This window comes from Juglans regia, unplaced genomic scaffold (genome assembly GCF_001411555.2).
Source record: "Juglans regia cultivar Chandler unplaced genomic scaffold, Walnut 2.0 Scaffold_258, whole genome shotgun sequence".
NCBI classification, from domain to species: Eukaryota; Viridiplantae; Streptophyta; class Magnoliopsida; order Fagales; family Juglandaceae; genus Juglans; species Juglans regia.
In genome coordinates, this window is record NW_023357245.1 from 1 (window position 1) to 12,486 (window position 12,486).

Genomic DNA, 12,486 nt, shown 5'->3' on the forward strand with positions numbered 1-12,486 from the left:
TGACTAAATCAAAAGGTTGTGTCTATTGACACTTCCTTAAACATCACCTCATGGAAACCATCACCATGTTAGAGGGTGTCATTCCAATGGGTACACCATTTGGTGATTACACCCCTTAGAATAACATCTCCCACTAGATCACACAAAACAATGATAATCCAGTTGAGTATTTTACCTTGGTACTAATATGAGCTTTCCACTACTCAACTCTCACATGCTACTCTTGCAGATAGACGTTAGAGCATGACAAGCCTCTACGTGCACACGTTTTTGTCATTACCTTATCTGACCGCACCATTTACCATATGTGCTCTCACTGATCACATATTAGGGGTGACTTCATTTTACTAAAAAGAAAAATTTAGTAAACGGCATCAATTCTCCGTAACTGGATCAATAATCCATATCTCGCGATTGGATCAATTATTCATTCCCTTGTCAAAATTGACGACTTCAGCCTAATATATAACACATGTATCGACCTACGCTGAATTTTCATTAAGTACTTCCTCTAGAGGCTATTCTTGAGGTTTTCTCTAATTACCTTATCAACGACTTTGCAAATGATTAACTATTTACTTGGGTAATCAAATCACATTTTACTAAAATTTCAGCGAATGGCGTTAAATTTTCATTAAATACTTACTCACCTGAGTCTTTCCTTAATCACCTTATCAGTGACTTTACCATGATCAACCTTTTACTTGTTAATCAATCTGTACTGAAATTTCATCAAGTACTCACCCTAAGGCCAATCTTGAGGTTTTTCTTGATCACCATATCAGTGACTTTACAAATGATAGAAATTTTCATTTGGGTATCACCATAACTCCAATTTTCTAGGCGCCCTCAGAATTTGCTGAGTTATGCATGTCGATCATGAGATTGCTTCACTTAGGTTTCACTCAATCTCATTCTAGTCACATGTTCTCTGAATTTCTCCAAAGATAAACTTTTGGTCATCGGCTCTGCTACCATTTCGGTCAAGGAAATAAAATTAACCTTGATCTCACCTCTTTCCACTATATCTAAAATATAGTGATAATGCACATCAATATGTTTTCCCTTGTAACTCTATGTTCCACTTTTTATCAATGAAATGACAGACTGATTATCATAAAACACATTGATTGATTCTGTAGATGTATCCAAATTCAAGTTTTCAACAAAACATTTTATCCACACCGCATTACTCACTATAGTACTACAAACAATATATTCTGCTTCTAATGTTCCATAGTAGACTTAGCAGCACAACTATGTTTCTTACTCAACTAAGAAACTGATGTTCCATCAAATATAAATATATATCCAGTTATAGATTTTTTGTCATCTACATCTTTTCCAAAATCAGCATCACTATAGCCAATTAATTCTATATCACTATTTCCAAAGCACAGTTTCAAATTTTTGGTACCTTGTAAATATCTTAATATACGTTTCACTGCTTGCCAATGTTTTTTACCTAGATTGTACTGAAATATGCTTACCAATCCTACTGCATGACAAATATCTGGTCTAGTACTTGTCATTGCATACATGAGGCTTCATACAGCTTGAGCATAGGGAACTTTAACCATTTCACTTATTTCCTCCTCATATTTTGGGCACATACTTTTATTAAGTATGAGCTTCACAAACAGGCGTATTTAAAGATTTACAATTTTGTATACCAAATCTTTTAAACACTTTTTCTAAATATTTTTCTTAATCTATACAATAGATTTGAATTTCTATCTCTAGAAATTCTTATACCAAGAACATAGGTGGCTCCACCCACGTCTTTCATTTCAAATTTAAATTTTAAGAAATCTTTTGTTTCATTCATCATATCTAGACAATTACCTGTCAGTAATATATCATCAACATACAATGATAATAATGTTAATTTATTATTATTTTTCTATATGTATACACAATGATCTGATGGACTCATTTCATATCTCATTTTCGAAATGGCTTGGTGAAATTTCAAGTACCACTGTCTTGAAGATTGTTTAAGTCTATACAGTGACTTCCTCAACCTGTAGACTTTCGTTTCATGTCCTTTAATTTGAAATCATTCTGGCTGAATCATAAAGATATCATTTTTTAATTTACCATTGAGAAAAGTTGTTTTTATATCTAACTGATGTAATTTCAAAATCATCCTGGCAACAATAGACATGATGATCCTTACGGATGTGAACTTTACCACAGGCGAATATGTATCCACAAAATTTACACCTGGTTATTGAGTATATCCTTTGGCCACTAACCTTGCTTTATACATTTCTAAACTACCATCAACTTTAAATTTTCTTCTGAAAACCCTTTTACAACCAATAGCTTTTTTATCTTTTTTCGAAGATCCATTAACTCCCAAACATTTTTTTTGTTTATTGATTCTATTTCATCTTTTATGGCCTCAAGCCATTTATCTGAATCAATACTATTGACTACCTCAGAAAACTTTTCAGGATCATTATCTAAATTTTCCAAACAGGTATTTAGTGCATAATGATCTTGAAATAATATTAATGGTCTTCTGGATCTTTTACTTCCATTGTCTCCAACATCAATACCTGAAGATTGGTTTTTATCTAATTTTCTTTTATTTTTATTATTCTAAATTTGAATAATATCAGAATTTTCATTGTCAGACTCTGTGGAGATCTGTTGATTCTCTAAATCATATAATAAATCTATCTGATCAATAAGAGTAATAAGGTTCGTATTTTTCAAGAAAACGACATCCCTACTTTCTATCAATCCTCTTTTAGAATGATAAAATCTGTACCTACTTCCATTTTTTACATACCCAATAAACCTGCATTCTCAGATTTTATTTTTTAATTTATCCCTTAGTGGCCTTGGGATAAGCATTGTGCCTTACAACCCCACACTTTGAGCTTGCTTAAATCTAGTTTATGTCTCGTCCATAACTCGTAAGGTGTAAGAGGTTTTGCTTTAGTTTCAACTTTATTCAATATATATATTGCAGTCGATAATGCTTCACCCCAAAAATATATTGGTAAATCAGCATATGCCATTATTAATCGCACTATATCCAATAGAGTTCTATTTCTCCTTTTTGCAATGTCATTCTGTTGAGATTTATATGGCATAATATAAATGTATCTTATACCATTCAATTTGCAAAAATTATCTAAAACTTCAAATTCTCCTCCTCTACCATTATTCAAACTTTTAATGGGTCTACTCAGCTGGGTTTCTACTTCTAATTTAAATTTTTTAAATTTCTCAGTTGCCTCAGATTTATGTTTGAGTAAGTAAATATACTCATATCTTGAATAATCTTCAGTGAAAGTAATAAAGTACTCCATTCATCTATGGGTTTTTGTTTTAAAAGGTCCACAAGCATTAGAATGTATAACTTCTAGTAAATCCATGGATTTCTAACTTTTTGAAAAAGATTTACTACTCATTTTTCCATTAATACATGATTCACACATATTAAAATTATTTCAGTTTATTTGTGGTATTAATCCACTTTTACACATTCTGATCATTTTATTTTTATTTATATGACCTAATCTTAAATGTCATAAATATGCACAATCTGTAGACGTATTCAAACAATCAGAAATAGGTACTTTATTAATATAAACATTCAGTACATACATATCGTGATCTTTCATGCCTTTCACTGTCATATTGCTCTTACTTATTACAACGATTCCAGACATAAACTCAATTGTGTAGCCTTTCTGACCTAGTACAGGCACTTATGCTAAATTCCTACGAATACTAAGTACATATAAAACATCACTAAGTAAAATAACGGAACCATTCACTTTGAATTTACATGTACCTTTTCCCAAGACATCGTTGTATGTATTGTTGCCTATATACACTGTGATTTCCTGTTTGTTTATCTTCAAGTTTGACAAACATATATTTGTTCCTGCATATATGTTTTGTTACTGCAGAGTCAACCCACCATGAATCTGACATTGGTTCCACTAACATTACTTCTGATACTGTCATCACAATTTCCTTGATTTCTTGTGCTTTTCCTTTATTAGGACATTGTAATTTGTAATGTCCCTTCTTTCCACACTTAAAACAGTTTTTAGAACATGGTTTATTACGTTTCTTTTTTAACCATTTCTTTTTCTTAAACTGTTTTGGTTCATCTTGTTCTGTGTAGAACACTTGTCTTGAGCCATCAATAAATTGAATGATTCACTATCTTTATTCATTCTCTTCATCATTTCTCCTTCAAATATTAAAAGTACTAGAAGCAGTATTATTGTTACTTCATTTCTACTATGTGTTACAGAATTAACAATGTGATCCCAAGATGAATGAAGACTATTTAATACGGTTGTAACTTGCATTTTATCAGTGAGAGGATGACCAGCATCATGTAATTCTTTTGCAATTAACTCCATTTAAAGTACATGATCTCCAATATCATCATTCTCTTTCATACAAGTTTGGTTATATTTATCCAATAATAACTGTATATAAGTATTCGATCTTAAATCATACTTTGTTTCAACTAGATCCATGATTTCTTGAGCAGTTTCATAATCTTCAAATAAATGAATAATATGATCACTTATGCAATGTAAAATTAAAGTTTTTGCTCATGCATTGTGTTCTATCCATTTATTTTTATTTGAAACGCTTCTCTCACTTTCACTTTCACAATTTTCTACAATTTCTTCCCATGGCTTTGATGTTGTTAATGTATCTAAGGTCTTTTCATAGGTTATAAGAAAAGTTATATGTACTTTCTAAGCCCAGAAATTTCTTCCATTTAGTTTTTCTATCCCTCAGGGATCAATACTTTTACTCGGTATCCTGAATAATAAACCTTAAAGAATTAATCAACAAGAAGAATGTAGAAATAATAAATGTGTATTATTTAAATATAATAGTTCAACTGTGAAAAAATTAAAACTATTACAAACTTAATAGTAATAATAAACCATGGATTTAATCCAAGGTGGCAGTCTAGAAATTCTCCTGTTATATTTTAAATAAGGAAAATAATGAAAGTGACACCCGGATCGAGGATATGCACGGCCTTTCCTTGATGTTTCATCATTTTCAAAGAATTTCTAGCAATAATTGTGACCAACAAGTGCTTTGTAATGTTTTGGATTGAAATTTGGAGCACAACGACTTTTGAACGGATCAAATTGGGTTTGAAATGATCTCGAACGGCCCGATTGAACAAATATGTCATGAACCGGTTGAGGAAACCGAGTAAACTGGATCACTCGGTTCAAACCAGGTTTTGGAGAAAACCGGCAGTCGGTAGCTCGGTCAAGGGATCGGTCAAAGGCTCAGCTCGGAGATCAGCTTGCGGCTTGGCTTGAAGGTGGTAAAACGATGCTGATTGAAGGTGACCGTTGTATCTTTTCAGTGCCGAAAACAGCGTTGTCGTTTTTCTCCTTGGGGTGAACGACAATGTCGTTTAGTCCAGAAGGAATTTGAAATTCCTGATCGTTGGACAAAACAATGTGGTCGTTTGGATCTATGGGCAGAACGACACTGACGTTTAGTCCCTCCCGAGTTTGAACTTGATGATCGTTGTTCTGTTTCGTCCTGGGTCATCTTCAACCTCGCGCTGGGACTTTCTAGAAACAGTGAAACTTGTTTCTTCACTTCCGTCCGACCAGTTGGTGGCCGGCGACGAGGACTCAAATGTGCTCCTGAGGTCCATGAAGTCTGGCGGGGGTGAGAGGCTCCGGCGATCAGCTGAAACAGTAACAGTGTGTGCAAATGGATTAGATAATTCACTGTTTCTTTGTGTAAAATAATGCTAATAATTTTCTTCAAAATAATAACAATTTAAAAGATTTTGAAGATTTCCAGTATACTCTAGACCCCCTACCGTAATATGAAAAAGTTTCTCTCTCGGATTCTCAAGCAAACGAAGATGATTATAATATGCAAGTGTAGTTACCAAACCAAGCACTTGCCTATTTATCGTCTTCACAATGTACGAAAAAATTCCCTCTAACATAACCTATGCTCTTGATACCACTGTTGAATAATTAAGAACAAATGGAAGCGAAATTTTGACAATATGATGACACTTTCGTGAGGGTATTTGTCCCAAAAGTTGGTGATGAACAAAGAGAATTGAGTACATTCATTTGTGCACCAATGACCCCTATTTATAGGCCATCATGCACCGGTTGGCAAATGGCACATCCATTGGTTACCAATAGTAACCCAAAGGTCATAATCTTAAGAAGTGACACAACCTATTGGCAAAGGGTACAACCATTGATAAACCAATGGTAACTTAAAGGTCACAATCTTAAGAAGTGACACAACCTTTTGATTTAATCAAAAATTGTATCTCTTGACACTTTACTAGTCACACATAACCTTTTGACTAAAAGTTGTGTCTATTGACACTTCCTTAAATATCATCCCTCATAGAATCCATCACCATGTTAGAGAGTGTCATTTTAAGGAATATATCGTTTAGTGATCACACCCCTTAGAATAACAATGTATATATTTAAATTTGGAAAATTTTAAGTTGCCTTTCAAGTTTCCGGCATTTTAATTTTTTAAAATTGTTTAAAAAAATTACCAGTGTATGTTTTTTTTTTAACATTTAGAAGAAAAAAAAAAACCAAATGTGGAGGCAACTTGAGGGGGCAACTTGAGGGGGCAACGTAGCTGCACCCTTTAAATTTTCAAACCCATGCCATTTTGGTTTTTTTTTTTAAAGGAAAATGCTAACTTGTTAAATGGTTTTGTCTCTTGACTGATTATATATGGTTTTGCCTTTTTATTTTGACTAATTGTGTATTTGTTTTTACCTTATAGGTTAATGAAGTAACTATTAGTGAATTTGTGATTTTTAAAAAAAATATTTAAATATATTTAAAAAATGATTGAATGAAAAAAAAAATGCATTGGAGACACATCCAACTATACACACTGGACGGCTAGTAGCAGTACCTTTTTTTAATGAAAAAATCTATTTGCAACCTGCCAGGGGAACCACGAGGGCACCGCGTCCCACGTGGTTGATTGCAAATAGACATTTTTCTTTACATTTTTATCTCTTGTATTTTTTTTGCTTTTTGTTCTAGTTTTTGTAATTGATGAAGTGGTTTACCGAGATCAGGATATGTTATCTGAAATGGTGGTGAAATGGATATAATGTGGAGACGGTGTTTCACGGAAGCAAGCTTGGAATTGAGCCTTACTCTATACATTGAGGTGTTGCCCTGTGGATATTCAACTATCCATGACGACGATCACCGAAGCATATTCGGCTACCCATGATGACGACAGACCCACGAGGACGACACTCTCAAATTGATGAAGCTTGTTCATCTCCTTCTAAGTCTATCCTCCATTAGTGGAGGTAATGGAGATAAACTTGAGTGTTGAACAGAAAGATGAATGAGATGAGGATAGACTTAAAAGGAGATGAACTTACCTCAGTAGACGAACTTACCTCAGTAGACGAAGGAGATGAACTTACCTCCTGGTTGCTGAACAACAAGATGAAGGAGATGAGGATAGGATATGAACTTACCTCAGCAGACGAAGGAGATGAACTTAACTCCTGGTTGTTGAACAACAAGATGAAGGAGATGAGGATAGGAGATGAACTTACCTCAACAGATGCCTCATGGGTGTTGAACAGCAAGAGAAAGGAGATGAATAAAGAATTTTGTATTTCCCTCAGAGTTGTTTTTGTCCTTTTTTTTTAATAACATATCGCTGACTTGGTCAGCTGGTTCTCCTTACGGTGGTTTATAGAAGAACCATAACTTTTTAAATTAACATTGCCACGTCATGTGCAGTAATGCTTTTTTTAAAGGCTTTGTGTTGATGTAGTAAATCCTATTATTTTTTCAATCTTTTTTTATATTTGTAAAAATAGTTTTGATTTTTTTTTATGAGAAATGTTGTGTCCCGATTGGTTCGGTTCCGATGGATTTTTTTTTCATTTTACTTAATGATTAAGTAAATATATTTTAATAATGTTGTAAATTTTTTTAAAAAAAAATATTTAAATGTGTTAAGAGAAAAACAAAAAATAGATGAAATACACCTATCGATGGCTATAGAATGACTCTTTTTTTTTTTTTAAAAAAATGATTTACATACAATATTTTTTACAGCACTTTACACAACTATGTTTTAAATGAATAGTATTTTTGTAAAACATCTTATAAAAGTAACATAATTTTACAAAATTCTCTCATTTTATAGCATTGTTGTGTAATGTATTGTACAATATGTTGTGTGTATATTATTACTCTTTTTATTATTATTATTTAGGTAATGATTGCATGAAAAGTTAAAATAGTGTATTTTTCTTAAATTTGAAAATGTTTAATTTGGAAGTTTGAAATTTATTAAAATAAAAAAATGAAAATATTCCTAAGCCAAATCAATGTTACTGGAAGCCGTACCGATCAAGACATTGGAACGAAATATTTCGATACCAGTACCGTTTCGTGTACATTTTCGAGATAGTCAATATATGAATAAATTATATATATAAATATATATATAAATTATATTCTAAAATAATAGTTTATATATAAATAAATTATATATAAATACATATATATAAATTATAAATAGCTTAGTCTGAATTAGGAATCAAAAAATAAATTTGTAGTTTGAAAAAATGAAAAAAAAAAAAAAAGGAAGGCCGAAATATCGGCCGGTACCAGCCGAAATATAGGCTAGTACAGGCCAAAATTAAGATCGGTATCGGCCGGTACAAAACATATGGGGTACAGGCCAAAATTGAGGTCGATACCGGCCGGTATTTGGACCGGTACGAAACATATGGATTACCTGTACTGCCCAGCCATCGATATGGAAAATTTCGACCGTACCGGCCAGTATAGAACGAAATTTAAAACTTTGAGCCAAATATCATCTAAATCTTTCAAAATGGAGATTTTATATTGGCTCTACTCTAATTAACCACAAAAAAAAAAAAAAAGGAGTAACCAAATATTTCAAAATCCAATGTCTTGTAAACCCACTCAAGTATACATTCTTGGGCAATTTAACTTTATTTTATTTAGTGACTGCACATTATTTGTTAATGCATCACTCTGCTAAATCCATTGTACTGCAATGGAATCCAAAATTTGGTTACCTCTTTAATTGAAATTTGTTCCATATCATTGGACTAAAGGCAAAGCAGGTGTTCATTGTTGAGTTTTGAGCTAATCCTTGGCAGTTGTATATGGCACACGGTTCTGCATCATCTGCCTTAACTTCATTTTTTTCTGGGATAGAGAGTAGGAACAGCATTTTCCAAGCTCTTCGAAAGAGAATTTGCAGGGCATTGCATATATTCTAGAGCAGTATTTTTTCAATCCAACTTTGGATCAGTAAAACCCAACACATGTTTACATAAAAGAATCTCCAAATTATAGTTGGCATCCCCAAAAGATACTTCATTATGCCTATGGTCAAAGCAAAAGCAAAATCAAAATAACTTGACAAACCAAATTAACTACATACATCACTTAGTATTTTGCTCACTGATTTAAATACATTTTAAGTGGAACTTGCCAGCATAAATTTATTTCTCCCCCTCTTTTGCTCAAGGAAAATTGTGGTTTTTATATACAATCAGAGCTCAGCTTCTGGCTTTGGCACAAGAGATACATTCTCAGCTTCTGGCTTTGGCACAAGATACCCACTCTCCACCCAGGCAAGATAACCTCCTCCCATGTTGCTCACATCCTTAAAACCCTGTCATTTAAATGACCAATTCATATATGGGACTTAGTGGGAAGTTACAAAAACCATTTACCAAATAACAAGACGACCAAGTAGGGGATTTGGGACAACAGAATTTAGTCATAGACTCACAAGTCATAACTCAACTAAACAAGATTTCAGTAGCTTTTGTTGATTTAACATGAAACTTGCCCACTTATTGTAAAGATATCTTTAATTATTTGGTTCTAGTAAACTTACAGCGGTAAGCAGATCAGAAGTTGCATACAGAGACCGCACCCCACTTTGGCAACCCTATGCAGATCATGACATGATCCACCAGAGAAACGAATTAGGTTATGTATAAAATAAGAGTACATGGTGTTCTAAATATTAAGGTAATTTTATGATGGATTTGTCAAAAGAAATTCTAAATTTTCTATGGTGCCAGCATTTGGTCAGACCGGTAAGAGATAATACAAGACACAAGCAAAATTACCACAATAAGATGATCCTCTTTGTTGCAAGCAGAAGAAACCTCCTCCAAGAATTGTGGATTTTTCACCCTCCCTAAGGGCCAAAATCATCTTACATATTAATTTCCATTACTTGGTTAAAGATACCAAATTGCAAAGCAAAACAATTTTAGAAGAAAAAAATCCACTTGTAAATGGGATTCTAATGGTAAGAGATTTAAATTACCTTCTGGTGTAATGAACATGTAAGGGATGTTGAAGATCTTGTCTGCACCCACATGCCCTTTCTTGTACTCTTCCACCGTCCTATTTGCAAATTAAACAAAGTTCCACACTTATTCCAGGAAGAATAGAACGTTTAATTTTTGTAAATCACATCCATGAAATTAACTAATTTGAGGAAGAAATGGATCTGAACATGAAAGAAAGAGCACCCTTTACGTACCTAACATCAAGATATGCATACCCAGACTTGATCAAATCCTTAGCTTCATGAACATCAACCGTTACAACTTCTGCTCCCGAGCTACAAAAGACGAGAACAAGAAGAAGAAACAGAACACGAGCGAGCATAGGCGAGGAAAAACCCATGTTAAAATTCTACAGTGAAAGTTCTGAAACAATCCTGTGTGTGTATCGGAGAAAATGAAATCAACCTTTCTAAAGAGCCCATGAAAATAAACTGTGTTTATTTGGTATATAGCACTTGGATTTTCAAATCTCCAGGCTATTTCCTTGGTTTGCCCCCAAAAACCAGCTGAAGAGAGAAAACGTGGGCTGGCCTGCAGCTGTTTCCAAACTCGGTTCGTCTTTCAGACTTTCAGTAGAAGGTTATGTGTGGATAAGAACTGCGTTCGCTGAACATGATTAGAAATCATGTCAATTTATCTTATTTTATTTAATTATTATAATTTTTTTAAATTTTTATATAAAATATAATAAATAATTTAATTTTTTTAAAATTTTAAAATAAAAATAATATTTTAATAATAATATTTTATTTAATTTTTATCTCATCTTATTCAATTCAATATTCAAACCACCCCTTAAGTTTTATAATGTCATATTAAATAATGTCTCAATGGGTTAAACGAATCTTCCAAAAACTACCAATATCATAAACAGAATGGTTCCAATAAAACAGGAATCCATGACATCATGCTTGTCATTGCCACATACTCCTATGAAAGGGCAAGGACTTCGATTTGAGGATTGATATGTTTTAGTTTAATTTATCCATAAAAGAATAAACTCAAAAAAAAATTTTTAAAATATTAAAAATTTAAAAAATTTAAAAAAATGTAGAGTGTGGTAGAGGTTACGGGGCAAAACTCTTTTTGTAATACCCAGCTCCTCCTTCTTACGTACGCTTCTCTCTTTCTGATGTATGTTTCGTCTTGATGACGTAAGCAAACCCTAATGGCAGAGATTATGTGATCATCTGCCTTTCTCACTACCGACTGCGAGTCACGTTATGCGTGTCGAACCATGATAGCGTGTCTCGAAAGATATCGTGTGACTTCTAGAGCACGCCCGGTGTTTTAAATATGCTGGAAATATTTATAAGAAGTATTTCCATCATTGTTGAATTAAGATTTGATCTTAAATACGACAATCATAATATTATTGAAGAGCTCCAAAAATATTATAATTGCCGGAAATCATTTTAATATTATTATTAAAATGATTTCAATTATTTAAGATATTATGAGATTTAAATTATGTTGAGAACTTTTATTAATTAAATGGTATAACCCTCTATCCCTCATAATTATGTTAGATATTGATTAGTTGACTAGGTTGTGGACTGTGCTGTTAGTATTTGTGGAGTTGTGGCATTGTGATGAAGTGTTGGGCATTCTGTGTAGTGAAGTGTTGGGCTTATCTGTGTTGTATGGAGGTGCATTATGCTGTGTAGTGTGATTGAGAAATATGTGCTGTAATGGTGGCACAGTATATGTGGAACGGATACAATGCACACTAAGTGTATTCTGTGTGCATGTGGCGTGTTATGTATGTAGGGAGTACAAATGGAATGTACTCCATGTGATGGTGAGATGCACCATATGGCGAGTACGCCATAATGGTGACATGCCGTGATGTGTATGAAGGGAGTATACGATGGGTGTACTCTGTGTGGGGTATGGTGGAACGGGATGAGTACAAGTGGAGCGTACTCAGTGGCGTAGTGCGCGTAAGAGGAGTGCATGTAGAATGTACTCTATGTGGTGGACGATGCACCATATGGCGTGTATGCCATATTGGTGATGTGGTATGCATATGGAGAGTACATGTGGAATGTACTCCATGAGATGGTGCGATG

General features: G+C 33.4%; 1 protein-coding gene across 2 annotated transcripts; it reads right to left on the reverse strand.

Moving 5' to 3' along the window:
* Positions 1-9,284: 9,284 nt before the first annotated feature.
* Positions 9,285-11,012, reverse strand: LOC109019245 (thiosulfate sulfurtransferase 18-like). 2 transcript variants are annotated; one of them, XM_019001506.2, is made up of 6 exons: positions 10,820-11,012; positions 10,609-10,689; positions 10,390-10,469; positions 10,187-10,257; positions 9,949-10,002; positions 9,285-9,720 (listed from the first exon to the last, which is right to left on the reverse strand). In XM_019001506.2, exons 1-6 carry the CDS (start codon positions 10,834-10,836, stop codon positions 9,598-9,600), a joined length of 426 nt encoding a protein of 141 aa, XP_018857051.1. In that variant the 5' UTR covers positions 10,837-11,012; the 3' UTR covers positions 9,285-9,597. The 2 variants fall into 2 exon arrangements, with proteins under 2 accessions (XP_018857051.1, XP_018857050.1); XM_019001505.2 differs by having other exon boundaries at positions 10,609-10,834.
* Between the last annotated feature and the right edge of the window lie 1,474 nt (positions 11,013-12,486).